Source organism: Chironomus tepperi, unplaced genomic scaffold (genome assembly GCF_022539635.2).
Source record: "Chironomus tepperi strain 1889 unplaced genomic scaffold, CSIRO-AGI_Ctep_v1 contig_376, whole genome shotgun sequence".
In the NCBI taxonomy this organism is placed as follows: Eukaryota; Metazoa; Arthropoda; class Insecta; order Diptera; family Chironomidae; genus Chironomus; species Chironomus tepperi.
In genome coordinates this window covers 4,840,456-4,858,691 of record NW_027226498.1, presented here as the reverse complement: position 1 = coordinate 4,858,691, position 18,236 = coordinate 4,840,456, and the positions used below count along the sequence as shown (strand labels likewise).

The 18,236-nt window shown below is 30.5% G+C and overlaps 2 protein-coding genes and 1 long non-coding RNA gene across 4 annotated transcripts; all 3 read right to left on the bottom strand.

Moving 5' to 3' along the window:
• Nucleotides 1–2,012: 2,012 nt before the first annotated feature.
• Nucleotides 2,013–3,274, bottom strand: LOC139096065 (uncharacterized). The gene is made up of 3 exons (XR_011544917.1): nt 2,949–3,274; nt 2,813–2,889; nt 2,013–2,734 (listed from the first exon to the last, which is right to left on the bottom strand). It is a non-coding gene; the product is annotated as an uncharacterized lncRNA (long non-coding RNA).
• A 780-nt stretch (nt 3,275–4,054) lies between these two features.
• LOC139096064 (uncharacterized) lies at nt 4,055–4,644 on the bottom strand. Its single transcript, XM_070647687.1, has 2 exons — nt 4,386–4,644; nt 4,055–4,326 (listed from the first exon to the last, which is right to left on the bottom strand). The coding sequence occupies exons 1-2, from the start codon at nt 4,588–4,590 to the stop codon at nt 4,220–4,222; spliced, it is 312 nt and encodes a 103-aa protein (XP_070503788.1). The 5' UTR covers nt 4,591–4,644; the 3' UTR covers nt 4,055–4,219.
• A 10,739-nt stretch (nt 4,645–15,383) lies between these two features.
• Nucleotides 15,384–18,198, bottom strand: LOC139096126 (venom serine protease-like). 2 transcript variants are annotated; one of them, XM_070647766.1, is made up of 4 exons: nt 18,064–18,198; nt 16,801–17,345; nt 16,311–16,693; nt 15,384–15,838 (listed from the first exon to the last, which is right to left on the bottom strand). In XM_070647766.1, the coding sequence occupies exons 2-4, from the start codon at nt 17,278–17,280 to the stop codon at nt 15,484–15,486; spliced, it is 1,218 nt and encodes a 405-aa protein (XP_070503867.1). In that variant the 5' UTR covers nt 17,281–17,345; nt 18,064–18,198; the 3' UTR covers nt 15,384–15,483. The 2 variants fall into 2 exon arrangements, with proteins under 2 accessions (XP_070503867.1, XP_070503868.1); XM_070647767.1 differs by having other exon boundaries at nt 18,082–18,189.
• Nucleotides 18,199–18,236: the final 38 nt, after the last annotated feature.

Here is an 18,236-nt window from a genome sequence, read left to right as displayed (position 1 = left end):
TATTTGCTATGATCCTTAATTGAAGTGAATTACGACCATTTAATTTGGTTACGCCCTTTAAGATTTTGTAATATATGCGCACACTGCCTGTCTTCACATTAGCATTTTCGCATAATTTTCTTGAGAGGAATATTTTTCATAAAAAAATTATTTGTTTGAAGATTGATCGTCTTCCTCTTATAACTCGTACTAAATTATATCTGGCATTAAATCCATTTTGATTGAGCCTAATCTTAGATGTTCTGAATAATTTTTTATTTCAAAATCCAATAAGGAATGATTACAGAAGTCGTAAAATTTTTTTGTACAAATTAATTTTGGAAATGATCGGTTGTAAACCTTACCATCCTTAGTTAGGCACTTGGAATTTCGTGAACTTAGATTAGCTTAAGAGTCGAATAGCGCCTACTCCAATCCCCTAACATTGAAAAATGTAAATTGAACTAAAAGATAATTTCAACTAACTTTACACAAGTCTTTGATTTTTCCCATTAATGTATTCAACGCTAATAATATTCACTGATTCTAGTGCACATGCTGGTGATAGGCAAGTCATAAAATGTGGAAAAGTAATTTAGTAATTACTAAGGTGCATGCATTTCGTGCTTCCTCAAAACGTCTAAAATAATGTTTTTTCAATCTTCATTGCTCCATTTTTCCATCTTTCTCATCTCTTCACTCTTTTCTAAGACATGAAAATGCACATAGATGGATTAGTTAACCTTTCAAATGTAAATATGTATATAAAACTGGCCATTCATGCTCACTTAGACTATTCAACGATCCAAAATTAATTGTCCTACAGCAGATGTACATATAAAGCATAAGATAATTAGAATTTTTTTTCCAATTATTATCATGCTTGTCTGTGCCGTTAGCGTTTTTCTTATCTATTCAGGAACACTTGAAAATTACAACAAACAAATATTCAAGATTGATTATCGTTTTAAACAAATTGTACAAATACAATTTAATGAGTGTGTTAGTTTATGCACTTCCTCATTATTGGCAAAGTCATTAGACATGTGTATTTGCTTTGTACATTAATCATGACTTTAAAGAGTAAATTGTTCATGTTTAGTTTCAATCATACATTTTAAGGATGATTCCCGAGCGAAAGATATGAAAATGCTCCGTCACGCTATACCGCCTAAATTTGGGCATCATATGGACAAAAGAGGTTAGGCGAAATTTCGTAATGGAAACTTCTTCATTTGTAGCGCTCAGGTTTGAAGAATTTCGGAGACTTGAAATTTAGTTCTCAAAGGCTTAAGAGCATGAAGATATGACCAAATTTGCGTCTCATACTTTCATGCACAAATATTTTCCAACTCATTTACTATTCTTATCTATCATAGCGCGAAAATAAATGTTTTTTTATGTCCAAACATGCATAAATACGCAAATCAAAAGACGTTTCGATAAATTATCAGTACTAATGTCGGCAGATGCAATACGTTGAACGAAGACAGTTACAAGATGATAAGAAGAAGAGAGAAGAGAAAAAAAATATTGAAGGAACTTGAGAGATTCTCACTTGCTAGTGAGAAGATGGGAAAAAATAGATTTATGTTGACTTTTTATGTTGCCTGCTTTCGTCTAATTTGTTGCATTTTACTCGCCTTTTTTGCATATTAATGTGAAATGTGTTTTTTGTTAGAAGAATGTTTGCAATTTACATGATAGACAAAACTTAACGTTACATTTGATTAAAGTGAAAAATAACGTTGTAAAATGTGGAATTATTTTAGATATAAATTGTTATTTATATAGTAGTTCCTAAAATATACAGAATTCACATAAACTTTAATACAAATTTTGTGTTCTCTATTTGATTTTAACCGCATTTTCAAAAAATATGTAGCTTATAATTGAACTTTGATTGACAAGCTGGTTCGCTGGGTGAGGTGTAAGATCTCAGCAACAAGATATCGTTGAGAGCTCGGGTTAAAGGCATTAGTTCAGTATTACCAAGTTACTCGCTTATTGTAAGGTTTTTTAGATTTAAACTATTGTTTAATGCTATTGATGATTATTTTGCTTTATTATCAAAACCTAAAAATTTTAATTTTTTTTGCCGTTAATTTTCAAAATTTTTGTTGTGAATCCTACTGATTGGATAATTTTTGCTAATTAAAAGCTGATCGCAGGTCAAAAGTAAGCTTAAGTCCCTCGATCAATATCGCTAGAACTTTAATCATTTTTAAATATTTAGCACAATACAAATACTTTTTAGTACCTCTGACAATAAAAATAATAATTTTTAAAATGTTGGCTTTTTTAAACTATCATGTGCCGAGTTATTAACAGCAGTATTGAAGTTTGGTGGAAACGTATTCGGTCCATACATTGCAGGTGCGTAAAAATTTGGATTATAAGGTTCAGTTGAATATGCATTTGGAGAATACGGAGTAGATATTGGTGGATATAAAGGTGCTGTTGGCTGCGCAGTATAGTAAGCATTTTGAGGCTGATAGGATTGAGGCATTTGTGATTGTACAATTACTTGCGGGACATATCTTGCTGATATGTCTGATCCATTATGCATAGTAACGTAATATGAATAAACGCAAGCTGTCAGATAAGCGCCTATTAGAATTAGGAAAGCAGCAATAAAGAAAACGACGACGACAGCTTCTCCAAAAAAAGGAATCAAGAATAATAACAAGATTGTGAATAAGATTAAGCAAATCGATTGAACAATGATGAATGGCATCAAAAGTCTCGGTGTTTTCTACAAAACAAAAATACAAATATAATTACGTTATGATTCTATTTTAATCGAAAATATTTTATTGATTGAAATACTTACAGAATACACGCCTTTGAAAAATAAAATACATGTTATAATGGTTACGATACAAATGGAAATGCTCAAATAATTCGTCCCTTTAAAAGAATATAAAATTTTTGTAAATTTGTTTTTATTAATCAACATTTAAATTTACATTCTGGAATTTCTGCGACTCCATTGTATGTTCTGAATCCTAGCTCAGAATCGTAGTCATAATAATAATCTCTATTTTTACTTGTGATCAATTCGCTAATTGAATCAAAAAAATCAAAAATTGACACAATTAGACACAATCCAACATATATACAACAACCAATTTTTAAATCACAACCACAGCAACAAGTTCTAAAAATTGGTTCTTTCATTCTTTTGAAAACTAATTATTTTCTTAGTCCTAAAATGAATTTTTGTTTCAAACTGCTCTAATTTTTTCACTAAACTAGCGTATCCATGAAAATGATCGTGAAAACTGAAAGTTTAATACACATTTTCTTTTCTTCAAGGTTGTACGAAAAAATTTTCATTTTTTTATGTATGCTCGTCAAATCTATTTTAAGCATACGCATGTATATATTCTGTATTTTTACTTCGTTATTGATGATTAAATATTGGACAACACACCCAGAATTGTGTATTTGTATCATAAACAATAATAATAAAGTGCTTCAGCAGAGCATTAATAGCTCCAATATGAAACCTGCTTCATTTCTACTCCTGAAGATTTAATAGGTTAGATATGGTTGTGGAAAACGATAAAAAATGGTGAAAAATGGTTTAATAAACAACTTTATTTTTTTTATTTTTGATAATGTATATAACTGATGATGCTCATCCTTGATTGAAAGGATAATTTAGATCAAATGGTCTTTGCCTAACCTTCCAGCCAATTCCTGATAAATTTCTTCCATTTCCATTCCAAAAAATTGGTTTTGTATAATTTTGTGTAGCGTTTCTCGTATTATTAAAATCTGACAAGCCAGCTACACTTCTAGTTTCTCTTAAAACTTCATCATTAAATGGAACAGTAAGGACAAAAACAATTAGTGAGAGTAGAACGATTATTTTAAACATTTTCACAGATCAGATTATGTTTATTGACTGAACGGTAGCAATACTAAAATCTTTATCATATACGAAATATATTTGTATACTTTATATAATGATTATCTGAAATTCATGACTGAGTGATGCTCTAAATTGAACAAACTCATCATTTTGAAAGTTTAAGACTTAAAAGCTTATTTCACAAACACTCGCTGATAACCTTAATAATATTTTGATTTTTATTCACAAAAATAATTTCATGATTGATAACACGTATACGTACGACCAATTTTAAAAATAGTGAAAATGTTCCCAGATAGGCAGCATACTAATTGCAATGTTTTTTGCTATTTTGTGTATTTTCACTCAAAATTTGTTGAATTAACCATGGAATCCACCATATTGATTACCATAACCACCTGGATATCCTCCATAACCTCCTTGATATCCACCTCCTGGATATCCACCACCGGGATATCCTCCATAACCTGGAGATTAAAAAATATTTAGTTACTAATTAAAATTAATGAAATTTAACAAAACTTACCACCACCAGGATAATATCCTCCAGGTCTATGATGACCATGATGTCCATGATGACCGCCGTGATGTCCAAATCCTCCGAATCTTTCTTCTACGCCATCAGCCTTTGGCTCATCAGGGAGTGCATTTTGAGTATTTGCTACTTGATCGGGTGCTGGATATGCTACAGCACAAACAATAAGCAGTGCAAGAAAAATGAATATTTTCATTTTTTCGACTTAACTGAATCACTTCACAATAAAAACTGAAAATATTTAATGAAATTTCGGTGATAATACTTGCTATTTATGGAACTGCTTAGTTCTTCTTGATAATAAAGTTGTTTTGGTTCGAGTATACAAAAACATCTTACAGAAATGCGGTCTTTATCAGCTTCATTCTCAATTTTATTTTTATACAAATTTTTCAATCTTATGATGACTAAATATGATCTAGTAAATTTGAGATTTTTTTTTGTAAACACGAAACTGATAATAATGTCAACAAACTTATTTATAGACAAATGTTTATAAGTTGTAAATGTTGTTAAAATTTGAAAATGTTCTGTAAAAATTTGGTAATCCATTAAGATATTTGTAACGGCTTTTCGAGATTCAAATTTTTGACTTCAGATATGTTGACAAATGAAATATGAAAGAACTAAAAACATAAGATATTGAATTATTGAATGATTACAAGATTTGAGACTTTATGATGAGCCAATAATTCAATAAAACTTAAATAAGCTCTTAAAAGAATAAGTTTTTGGCAACACTCCAGTGTGTAAATGACAATGTTGGTGGTGCAAAACTTGTGTAAGGCGGCCATTTGCTGTATTTTCGCCGGGACGATGCTGTACTTTTCAAACTTGCTGCTGTGTCCAAAAATAGTCCAAAAGGACCCCAATAGTGCCAAACTTAGAAGTGTCTTAGTCTTTGTTCAACTTCTCTCAAACATTAATTGTTGAATTTTTTCTGGAAACCAATTTCTTTACGGATATGTAAAAAAAGTATGCATTTCATTTGAGAAGACACAATACATGGCATACAATTGTTACTATATTAACTGCATTACAAAAGATTGAAATCAATTTATTTTCATTTATTCTTTCTACTCTCTTATGCTCGTTTGGTTATCTCTTTCTTTTAAGATTGTAACAAGAAAAGCATTTTTGTGTGATTGTCTTCATTACCCTCAATTATCAGATTAAACTTCTGGATGGGTTTTGTTTTCAACTCGATGTTTTAATATTTTCCAATGCAAGAAATATTTCTTCCGTTTTATTCAAGTCTAAAAAATGTATTGGCGTCTATGTTGAGGGAAATTTTTCTCTTCACGTTTTAATTACTTAATTATTTTGTTAATTCCAATGCACTGGGCATATATAGATACTTATTTAGCCTTGTGGATTGTTTAAACTCTATTTTAGTGGCCAACCTTTTAATTTTTACGACACACTTTAGAGCTCAGCAACGACCGTAGCCGCATACGACAGTTCCAAATAAATTTGGCGGCACATTTGTGTGTCGCGTCACAAAAGCTGACCATCACTGCTCTAAATTGATTCTTCTTTTTCTATCGTCTTCCATTTTTTCACCTTTCCGACTACTAATTATTAAATATTTTAGTGGAATGCAAGATAAAACCTTTGATTTTTAATTAATCGTTAATAAATGATGTTGAAAAGTGATACTTCTTTCACTTCTTTCTATATTCACACTCGAAACAAATGAAGACCGCTGAGACATGGAATTTTAAAGTTTCTGGGGACTAATAATGATTTGCATCAAAGTAGATTTTTCATTAAATTTACTTTTCACATAGAGATCTCAAGACAAAAATGCTCATTTGCTCGACACAAAAAATGCAATTAATTATTTACGTATCGAAGCATTTTTAATTCATAAACCGCCTTAGGCCAACACATTCACGCATATCAAATTGTCGGTTGATTGTCGATTGATCATTTTGCTACGCCATTAAAAGCAAATGATGAGTCGAAATCAATTAATTCAGTATAACATTTGAACTGAGTAAGTGTCAATTAAATGAACATTTATCACACTTACCGTTATTTATCCTTCCTTCAGGGTGAATATTGGGAGCTTCTTGGAAAGTTAAAAATCTTTTTAAATAATTAAGAGAAAGAAGAATTTATACATACTAAAAGTGCAGTGAATAAATTGGGTTGAGCTATTTTGAGATGTGGGTTTTGCCTTGTTTGATTACTCTCTAACATGGATGACTTGATAGGGACAGTCGCAATTCACATTTTAAGCTCTATATTTTTAATTAAAAAAATGAAATTAGGAGATTTAGAGCTTAAAATGTAAATAGTCTCTGTCCAACACTGTTTAACTTTAGTTAACTTTAAAATTTCAATATGTTCAATTTCAAAAATCAGAGCAGCAGTTTTAGCCATTTACGCAAATATTACAATTATTTTTTCATAAGCATGTGGATGTGAATTTCAATGCGTTAACAAACTTTATTTACAAACAAAAATTACGCGACATAAAAAATATTTTTTCATTAACAAATTCTTAACCATGAAATTTAAGCTGATTTTGCTAGAATTATCTTATAAAAAGTTATTAATTATTCTTTTTAATCGTCAGTACTCATTAATAATTCATATAGAAGAGTTGCATTTTACAAGAATAAATTCTCACAATGTTAAAAGTTTTAACAATTCTGATTCTTTACGCTGTTTATTCTAACGCAGCACCTCAAAACTATCCAAGCTACTCACAAAATTATTCACCATGTGCATGTGCTAATGGAAATGTTGCGTCACCTGAACCTGTGATTGCACGAGACCATCGAAGTTTTGAGCTTTTCGACGATTTGTTTGATCATCATCATCATCATAGACCACATTACCATCATCATCACAGACCTTATGGAGGCTATTCAGGAGAATATTATGATGACCACTATCCTTATCGTGGTGGACACTACGGAGGCTATAGAGGAGGATATCGAGGCGGTTACAGAAGAGAAGGCGAGAATGCAAAACAATCATATCAAGCTGAATATAATCCACAGCCAAGCGGACAATATTATTATCAACAGCAAAGCTATCAAGCAACTGATCCATCTGTATATGGAAATACAGCAGCAGTTCTTACCAGCCACCATCTAAATTAATTGTGATATGATTTTTGCGAGTTTTGTTATCGCCAAAAAAGAATTAAGTTGGAATTAAGATAATAAAATGTATTCTTTTTATTCAAAACTTAAATCTACAAACACAATTTTTTACAAACTCAACCCTTCATTTAATTGTAAAAATCAACAATAAATTTTCTCGGAATTCATACGCACGATGTCACGACATAATCCTTGAGGGGTTTTTGTACAATGATTCTTGTAAAAATTCAAAAGTACAAATATTTTTTAATTCTTTTGGAAGTAAACATGCAAATTTGACATAAAATTTATTTACAATTTTTATGTAGGCTAATTCAAAATAAAAACTTTAATAGAGTTAATTGTTCATTGAATAATTATTTCAAAAATTAAAATATTTAAATCTATTTGATCCTAGAAATATCTTTTAATTTCAGAAATGTCTAAGAAAATCTATAACAATGCTGATCAACCTGTGTGCTGTGGCACTCTATTGTGCCACAAAGGTGTGCCACGAAAAATTAAAGATAGTCCACCACTGATCTACAGATTTTTATTCCAATTCCTTCTTATTAATCTTTTTCAATGCAATGTAATACATTCTTCATTAGTGCCTTATTTAGCATTTAATCTTTATGTTGTACAACACAATACCATAAGGTAGTTATGCACTGGTTCATAAAACATGAAAATGATTTGAAAGCATAGCAATAAGAAAACAAAAGAATTTCAAAATAATAAGTTAAATCTGTCCATGGTAACAAGAAAGAAAATAGAAAGAATAAAAATTATGAAAGGAATGATGATAAAATGCATTGTTACATAAGAAATCTTGGTTCTTCCATTTTTGCTGTTGCTGCTGTTGTTGCGTTTTCTCAAAAAAAAGAGCAATGGCACTAAATAATACAATGCCATTTGCTACTACTTCTAATTCTGTTTTCTTTCTTATCATATTTTCTTTTGTCTTATTTTCATCCAGCAATCTCAACATGCAGTGAGTGTCTCTCACTAGTTGAGTGAGGTACTAATAAATTGATAATAATTGAAGTAGAAAAAGAAATTTCTCTTATGTATGATGATTGTTATCGCATAAATTTTTATTATTATTTAGAATTGACGATGTTGAATATTGGTAGACATAAAGATAAAAGTAAAAAAAGAAGGCTTTCTAAGTGCATTCTGTACTATCCAAATGTGTTTCTTGTCAAGTTCACTTCAAGTCTGGCTGACTGAATTGGTGAGTCGTAAGATCTTAACAAGCAAACAGCGCTCAAGTCCCTCAATAACATGAGGACTTTCAAGTTTTTTCAATTAATTAACCGGTTCACATGAAAAACCAAACATAATTATTTGAATTAAGATATTAGCAAATGCGCTTAAGCTAAAATAACAATCTAGAGGTTTTTGTTACTTGATCATTTATGTGAACTTCACGCATAATGGAAAATAAGAAGCAAAAACAGAAGAAGTAAAAAGTTATTTGAACAATGACAAGTTCAAGCTGAGCCGATTACAGCACTGTTTACAAGTAAGTAAGTACCAAACGATAAAAGATCCACATTGAACATATTACAATATTATACTCAATATTACATAAGCAGCATGTACGTATAGACCAGAAAGATGAGAAAAAGAATTTATGTTATGGTCATGTAATTTATTAATTTTAAGAATAAAGCTTTCCTGCCTTCTTTTTATCTTCGCCATATGAATAGTCACATATGTATGCCTGGTGGCTAAACGTAATTCTCTTTATATGGATTATTATTATGTGATTCTTATAACTGATAACAATTTTTTTTATTCTTCTTTAATTCTATTAAGTATATTATGAGCTTCATATTGGCTTTAAGCTAGAATTGTCGTCGTTACTTCAATTCATTAGATCGTCGTCATAAACAATAGACATCGTTACTTTAGTTGGGAGCTTCAATATAAATCGATTGTGAACATCTTACTGCAAGCTTTTAAATAGCTTAAGGGAACATAAGGATTTATTGAGAATATGCTGTTCTATGTGAAATATATTAAAGTAAGAATTAAATAAGAAAATGATCATAAAAAGTGTTCCTGTAATGGTCCAAATTTTAAGAATTGAATTTCAAGTTCTAAAATCATTTTTGAAGAAAATGCAGCCTAATAAAACACTTTGTCCGGGCTGTCGTTAAAAAAACGTTACCCTAACATTGTAGCAAGCCCAATTCTGCCATTCCTGTCAAAAACTATTTCTCAAAGAATTAAATAATGCAAATTCTCAATACATAAATTGAAGTTTCTACTGCATTCCTAATTATATTCAAAGAATTTATATTCTGTTCGCTCTTAATCCATTATTACTATTATTATGATAAGTATCTTCTTTAGCAATAAATAAATATGCAGTTTTTTATTCATATTTTCCCTTCTATTTTGAATAAGAGAAGCATTTGAATAGAAGTAAGATGAATGAAACACAAACCACGCAGTTGAAACTATAATACGTTTGAGTAGTTAATAGTTTAATTAAATTATATATATGTATATATTTAACTCTTCGTGTGTCATTGGATGAAAAACGCAATAAATAAATGCAAAACATTTTTTTTTTATATATATTTTGAATAGTAACATTCCTATGGATGCTTTGACATGTTCTCTCTCCTTCTTCCTTGAAAGTGTCAGAACAGTAATATTTTATTGAATTAACGATGTGTAGGCATATGAATGGATGGAGATGAAGAATTTTGTCTTTTACAAAATTGCATCAGAAGAAAAAAATAATAAGATTAGTTTGTGGTAACAGAGTTAATCCCTAATGAATACATATGATAAAACGGTTTATCAAGATTTGAAAAAATGAACAAAAAAGCTTTTATGAAGCTTTTGAATAAAGCTCAATTTTGTAATTTAAAAAAATTTTAACCGTTATTTTCTACCGATTTGTTTTTCGTAGTTTAATTTTTATCGCGATTTTCTCTTAAGAAAAAAATAAATTGTTAATAGAAGAAATGTTTTTAAAAAACTTAATCTAACTAATTTTTTATATTCACATCGTTTTCACATGTGATTGTCATGGACCAGATTCTCAAACAAAAAATTTTACGATTTTTAGAATTTTGAAATTTTTGTGTGAAATTGAACAATTTTTCGAGTTAATCTTCCATCAACACTTCCTTCCTGAATATATCCCTGCTTGTGATTATAAATAAAGGTTTGGTGAACCTTCACTTGTAAAACTACCAATAGCCACATACCGTCGTTGCGTAACCTATGAATCTAGATTTTTAACTTTTTATCTTTTTTATTCAAACTTCTTTCTGTCATTTCACATAAAAAAGAAGTCATCTGTTGTAGAACGTAAAAAAATCTTCAAAGAGTTTAAATTTCTTATCGTCATTTTAGCTTTGTCATCAGCAAAAAAAAATCCAACCCAAAAGGAAGTCAGGAATTCTTCATTTTGAGTGAAAGTTTTTTTCAATTAAATTCTCATAAAATTTTTAATAAAAATAAGATTATCCATATTTACAAGAAGAGAAAAATTTCTTCTTCAGGTTTTCCTTCTTCATTCTTTTATGTCTCTTTGAGAAAATATTTTTAAAAATTCATAAGAAAGAGAAACTTTTTTTCCCCTCAGATATGAGTGAATGGATGAATATATCACTTATGCAAAATCATGGAATTCAGATTTTACATTTTACTGGTTTTCATTTTGTCAGTCCCAGTCAGAAATATGAAAATTTAGGTTCAAGTTGCCATATTGTGTGAATAATTGTAATATCTATACCTTATAAAGAGTATGAACCCATCGTCATATAAAGTTCAAATGAAAATCAAATTCATCAAATTCTTATTCATTCATAATATATTTCTTATTCGGTCTTCCTCATTGAATTTTTTTATTACCTCTCCATTTTCCTTTTCTTTATTTCTATCCTCATAATGCATGTCGGGAATGAAAAGGGAAATTCCTTAAAAAAATGTTGAAAGTCCTCGTGCAATTGTTCATGGAACATAAGCGCATTTTTGTCTCAGTGAACAGTATTAGGTCAGAATAGAGTATCTAATCAATAGGATCCACAACAAATATTTCATAAAAGTGATTAACTGTGATTAGAGCAGAAAAATCAATAGTTAAAGAATTTAGCAATAATTTTTAGCAAGCAAATTAAGCGAACAAACTAAGCTAATGCTTCAAACTCGAGCTCTCAAAAATGTCTGGTTTCATCACGAGATTTCGCTCCCTACCCAGTCAGCCAGCCAATCAATGTGAAATAAAAAGCATCATTTTTCAAAATTGCGTCAAAAATTCATTCCTTTAATAAATAATGAATACTGTATGTAGCATGAAGTAAGAGAAATACAAGAAGCCGAAAGAACGAAAATTTTCTCATTTTTACAAATGCAAAACACGTGAAATAAATTTGAGAAATGAATTATTTATTTTCAATATAAAATGCACTCATATTGCTTTTCTTCCTGTTCAGGAATTTACTGCCACACACGTAAGAATACTCACTTTTTTAATGTATATATATATATTTTTTTCAATTAATTTCTTTGTTAATTCTGTTTTCCTTTCATCCATTTAACAGCAACATGAGAGTATACTGGAAATAATTATCAAGTTTGCTTCATCAAAAGTGAATTAAATGTGTACGTAGAACAGAAAGCAATAAAAAAATCTAGTGCACATTGCAGTATTGAGCTAGATGCATATAAAAAAAAAGTTTTTCATTCACCAATTAAAAGCACATCTGTTGTACAGCAAAAGAAGTGAAATTCAATTGAACTCTTTCATACGTGGAATGTTGTACTCAATATGCAAGCATGGAATCGTGTGAAAATATAAACACCAAGAAGAAATGGATAAATTAATTGAACAGCTATTTTTTACACTTATATTCAGGCATTGTTCTTGTGGTAAAATTGTGCAACAAAATGCTTTATTGAGTTTACTAATTAATTCAATGGTTATGAATATAATGTCTGAAGGACCCAGTCTTGTGAGCTGGAAGCAATGCAATTAATTATCTCCCTTTAGACCAACAGTTTATGTTCTCTACAATGCACTCAGTTACAATTCGTGTGCGCAAGATTTCCCAAAGAAAATCATCCTGGTCATTCTTTAAACCTGAGTTATGGAGGCACATCATGTGCCAAAGACCTCAAAATTGCATCCAATACATGAACTTAGCTTCGTAGCTAATAAAGTAATGCTCGAATTTGAGACAACCACAATCTGGTTAAAATTTCTTACAGGAAATTAGCATCAGGGACCTTAACTGCTATTATATAAGATAAAGAGACGAAATCGATGGATAAAAACTGCTGAGCACATTCAATACTGAAATTAAAATCCACTGAAGCATGAAATCGAAAATATCTGTTGCACGTATATACATCTAGATCATCACTATTGATATATCGATAAATACATACGGCAAGCAATGCAGGATGGAATATGGAAAAAAAATAAAATAAAATTTCTCCAGGAAGAACAAAAAATAGGATGAAAACGTTTTGTTGAACAGGAAAAAGCAATTTTATTTGAATGGAATTTGTGAATGAAAGGAATGCATAATGTAATTACGTATTGTCTTTTCTCATTTACAAAACTGCACTCTTTTTACATTCCAATTAAATTTCCACTCTTTTTCACATTCAATAATGTATTTCAAAAGCCATAAAAAGCTCTCAATCAGACATAAAAGCATTAGATGCATCTGATCTTCAAGTGCTTTAAATTCAATTTTAATTGCGAGCACAGCTGACAATTTGAAATTAAATCAATGTTTTAGAATAGAGATATATGGTTTTTAAGAGATATCGGCATTTGCTTGAATCTTGTGTGAAAATGGATGACAATGTAATTTAACATGAATTGTATTTGATATTTGCAGCTCATTTAAGTTTTTGAATACATACATCATACTACATTTGAATAAAGTTAAGGGTAAATTTGAATAGCACAAGTCAGTTAAACGATTAAAATTCTGCACCAGAACTGCGTGATTTCATTATTACTGACATGATACTTTAAAGTTCGTTCTATCAATATTCCAATAATTAGGTAATCTAGTAGCTTACACTCCTTCGTCTTTCGCTTCATTTCAAGTTTCTGACCAATTCCTTAGTTCAATGTTGCCCAGAGTTTAAATTTAGACTTCATCCAGTACATTAAGCAATTAAAGTATTTAATCTTATAAAAGAACAAATTTGGGAAAGGCTGGATTCGAATCGATAATATTAAAGTTATTATGCCAACTTTGAGCTAAACGCTATAACTTTTTGATCAGCATTTGAACTAGTTGAAACTTCTAAAATTAATAACGTTTGTAAAATCATTAAAAAATTGTACCAATAACATTTTCTTTAGGTATAAAGTTCAATACAAAAAGATTCAATTCATATATTTTCGACACAATTTACCACCTTTTCTTCTTTCACAAAAATAAATTTCATTCCTTCCAAGAAGAGCCAGAAAACTTTTACTAAAAAGTAAATTATTTGGGAAATGAAAAACTTATCAAATTTTCTCCGATCAAAAGTCATCTTATTCAATGTTGCCCATCAATTGATCAAGAAAAAAGTTTTCTATAAACTTAAATAGCATTATTTAAGTTGGACTTATGACCAGTAAATTTACCCCTTAAAATATTTTTGGGCAACCTGTATGCCGAGGCACATTATAAATTTTTCAGAAATGTGATGAATTGCATAACGTGTGCGGTATCGATCTTGGCTTACCACCGAAGTGTACCGTGGCATAAAAAAAGTTGCCCATCACTGCCTAAAAATAAGAAAAGTTTTTGTCCGAAAGGCTGAAAAATAATTTATGGTCAAGGAATAAAAGGGATAATGTGAGCCAGAAATAAATAGGAAAAGTTTTTCCATTATCATGTCATCTAAACTATTTACTATACTCAATCTTTCACCGTTAACCTCTCATTTTCATCACATGGATTTTGTAGTAGGATAGACATCATCATATGTTATAGAGCTACAATTTTATTTTATTACAGACAATATTTGCCATACTACATCATGATAATGTCATGAAAAAAAGAAAAGCGGAAATGCCACCGTCCCGTCATTATTATTTGACAAGATTTATGAATCCTTTGGGTATTGTTGGCATCCTCCCTAGATTATCATGTCCATCATTATTCTCTTTTTTTTCATAGAATCTTTCTCATTCGTGTACATTTTTCAATCATAATAACGGCATCAAAATGAAAATTGAGATCGACATGGGGTTGGGATACAACGTCAATAAAGGGGAGCAGTGAGTAAAGAAAAGTTACAGAGTTTAATAAAATTTTCATTTTCATTTTTTTTCATCGCATGGAAAAAAATCTAAATTGCTCAATAAGCGTGTGATGAACATCCAATTTTATCATCATTGTACTGCAATCTCACATTTCTCTTATCTGCTGATGTATATAACTTTTTAGCATGTTTTTGAGTCTTAATTCGAATTGCGAGAATTATTTTTTGGTTTGTCTCTCTATAAACTGGTTGGTACGTGCGGACAAAGACTACAAACCTGCACTTAACACACAAACTGAGCTTCGTAACTAGAATTGCGAAATGGAAAAATAGTTTAGAATACAAGACATGACCTGGGATTGAACCCAAGAACTTTAACACGTAAGATCAATGCTTCACTACTTAGGCCAATGATGTCATTTCATGCCTCATATTCTCGTATGCATCCTCCGCTATTCATTTCATAATTTAAATAAAAAGCTAAAATCATAAATGGGTCGTAAAGATTCAGATAACATTTTGACTATGCTGGTAAGGAAGCAGAGCTCAAAGTCGACTTTAATTCTTTACAGAGTCGAGTCTACACAAATTCAAAGTTGACTGCGAATGTTGATAAAAAGAAAAGATGAAAAATCATAGCAGCTACATTTCAGTAAAACTAATTCACATTTTATTTGTCAATAAATTACAAAATTCCCTGATTTTTTTACATTGTCCTATTATTGATTTGTTTAAAGTTCTTATCAAATCCGACATATCGTATCATCGTAAGTATTCTTTAATATCCATGGAATATATGATGTGATTCGAGTATTAACCGATGGATAAGGTGTCCCACAGCCTATTCCATAACTAATTAAACCAATAACATATTGTCGTCCTTTTATGAATAGAATCAATGGACCACCGCTGTCGGATATACAACTGTCTTTATTTTGCTCAAATGTGCACATTTTACTAGGATTTATTTCAGAGTCTTTGCACTTATTTGCTGGTAATATTTGTAATGAAACTTTCTGTAGAATTTTTGCTTGTTCTTGACTGAAGAATTGGAGGTATCCAAATCCAATTGCAAACACGTAATTTGTATCAAATGTTCTGAAAATGAAAATGATGGTTTGAATTTTTTTCATATTTTTTGTCTCTTTTGTTCGGTTCTGGTTGAATTGTCGTGATGAAAATTTTTTGAATGCAAGGATTGAAAATTCCCGAGCGAACAATTTGACATAATATCTAGTTAGCAATTAAACCTATGATCGTCTAATGGCATATTCTAGGTAACGTTCCGTAGGAAATGTAATTAGTCGACCGTAGATTTAGTTAATAACTTGACATTTTGTCAAGACACACTTTACCATATTGAATGCTGATTAATAGTTTAATTTTCAAGAAGATTACTAGATTAATGTTTTAGTAGTTTTAAATATTTTCACATTGGGCCAATGACCTTAAAAGTTTTGTAACTTCCTATCCATTGCAATCCTATTCTCATCATTTATTCATTTCGTTCTATTCTTATAATATAGAACACCAGAAGCTCATATCATTTCATTTCAACAAGCTCACTTACTCATGGTCATAATTGAATGGTAGACATGCAGGGCCAACAGCAAGATTGAATGCAATAGGCTTTTTAAATTTTATCAATGCAATGTCATAGTCTTGTGTAAACGAATCTTCTGAATAACCTTCATGCTGCATATAATGTTCCAGTTCATATGATTCTGTATAAATGGTTTCATTTGGTGTACTCAAATCATGTTCTCCGACATACGCAGCAATATTTGTAAAATTAGAATATTCCGGTTCATTAAAACAATGAGCGCCAGTCAACCCATATTTTTCGCTTATTATGACACCACCGCAAAATACTTTATTAAGGGATATGGCAACAAGTGCAATCATTGATGGGAATTCATGCATTTGTGCATTTTCACCATTGTAAATTCGCGCCTACAAGAAGAACAATAGGACATTGAGTTGTATGGTAGACACATAAAAATTTGAAAATTGAACATTTGAAATGTCAATTGCACAAGAAATTGATTAAATATACGCACTCGCCTGGACCAACCGCATTCACATTTGGATTTAACTCTCCATGCTGTGCACGTAAATGTTTCATCCTCAAGATCACGTTTCGAAACATAAGCCATAACTAAACGATTCATAACACTTCGTCGTCTGATGATTCTTATTGTTCCATTTTTATTGCAAAAATTATGTGCATGATTCAAGCTGGATATTCCATCAACTGACACAAAAAAACGTTTTGTACGACAAAATGTTGAGTCTAGTTGATCAAATTTAAGCTCACAAGTAACTTTAACGACATAATTTGGCGGTGCAGCGATGATGTAACGACATGATGACACATTTTTGACATTCAAGGTTGAATGCGATAAAATTTTTATGTTTTCATCTGTGTCAAGATTGTAACTTTCGTCACAGCCCTCGAATAAACTCCATGATGAATTTGGTATTATCAGAAGGCTAAGAGCACACACTTGAACTATTTTCGACACGATGTTGCTCCTCATTTTGTGTGGAAGTTTATGAAGTTCGCGTTGAACTATGACTAACTGTCTTCACTGTCTGCTTGTGACTGGAAAAGATAAATTCATTTTGTATTGAGATGTCTCTCATTTAGTCAATTTACTTTAAATGACGTCTGTTTATCGCCTCACTAACGAGAAAAATAGTTATTGGTTCACTCCATATGTTTTCTAATAAATTGTTTTGATGTACTGCGTCAGAGGATATATATTGAATATTTCTGAGAAATTACTTTTGTATCTGGCAAGTTTCTATAGAGAATCTAAATTTAGTTGATAACAAATTCATTCGAGATCTTTTTTCATATATCTTTTAATTTGAAGATTTCTTTAAAGGTTACCCAACAAAATCTTTAGAAATTCACATCATTGAGATCCAAAGGTGCGCTAAGGCGATTGGGTGCTTAGCGGTTTAACGTGTGAAGGTACGCTGTACCCTATGAACTCAGTAGATCTACATTTTATAGTGGAATCAATATCACTCCTTTGATGACATCATTGCCTGAAGTCTACAAAGGAAGACTGTAAGGCGCGTGTTCACAACATATAATACGAATATAATTTCCTGTCAATCAGGGATTGTTATAATTAAATATAGAAGTAATAAACCATTCTGCCACCAAGTCACTATAGTAGTAGAGGAGCTATTTATCATAATGAATGCTTTTATTGTAAACCTTTCAATTATTTACTTTCGCCAAAACTATTGCGATAAGCAAAACAAATCGTAGGTAGTGTCAATTCAATTAATATTCTAAAAATACTTACAGTAAACTCCAAACTTACACAAAACTGTTGTCACCTGATATCATCATCACACAATAAATATTAAAATATTAAACTTCTCTTCGTCAGCACCCGAATTGTTCTTATTATAACAATAGCGTCAAATAAAAAAATAGTTTCTGCCGACACATTTGCACATTTGTTTTTTCTATCTA

Excerpts from the sequence above, each read along its gene's own strand:
- LOC139096126 (XM_070647766.1), bottom strand. The coding sequence starts at position 17,280 with ATGAGGAGCAACATCGTGTCGAAAATAGTTCAAGTGTGTGCTCTTAGC. Across the intron at positions 16,694-16,800 it reads AATGCGGTTGGTCCAGGCGA|GCGCGAATTTACAATGGTGA; the intron begins GTGCGTATATTT and ends TTCTTCTTGTAG. Across the intron at positions 15,839-16,310 it reads CCATTCAATTATGACCATGA|AACATTTGATACAAATTACG; the intron begins GTAAGTGAGCTT and ends TTTCATTTTCAG.
- LOC139096064 (XM_070647687.1), bottom strand. The coding sequence starts at position 4,590 with ATGAAAATATTCATTTTTCTTGCACTGCTTATTGTTTGTGCTGTAGCA. Across the intron at positions 4,327-4,385 it reads AGGATATTATCCTGGTGGTG|GTTATGGAGGATATCCCGGT; the intron begins GTAAGTTTTGTT and ends TTTAATCTCCAG.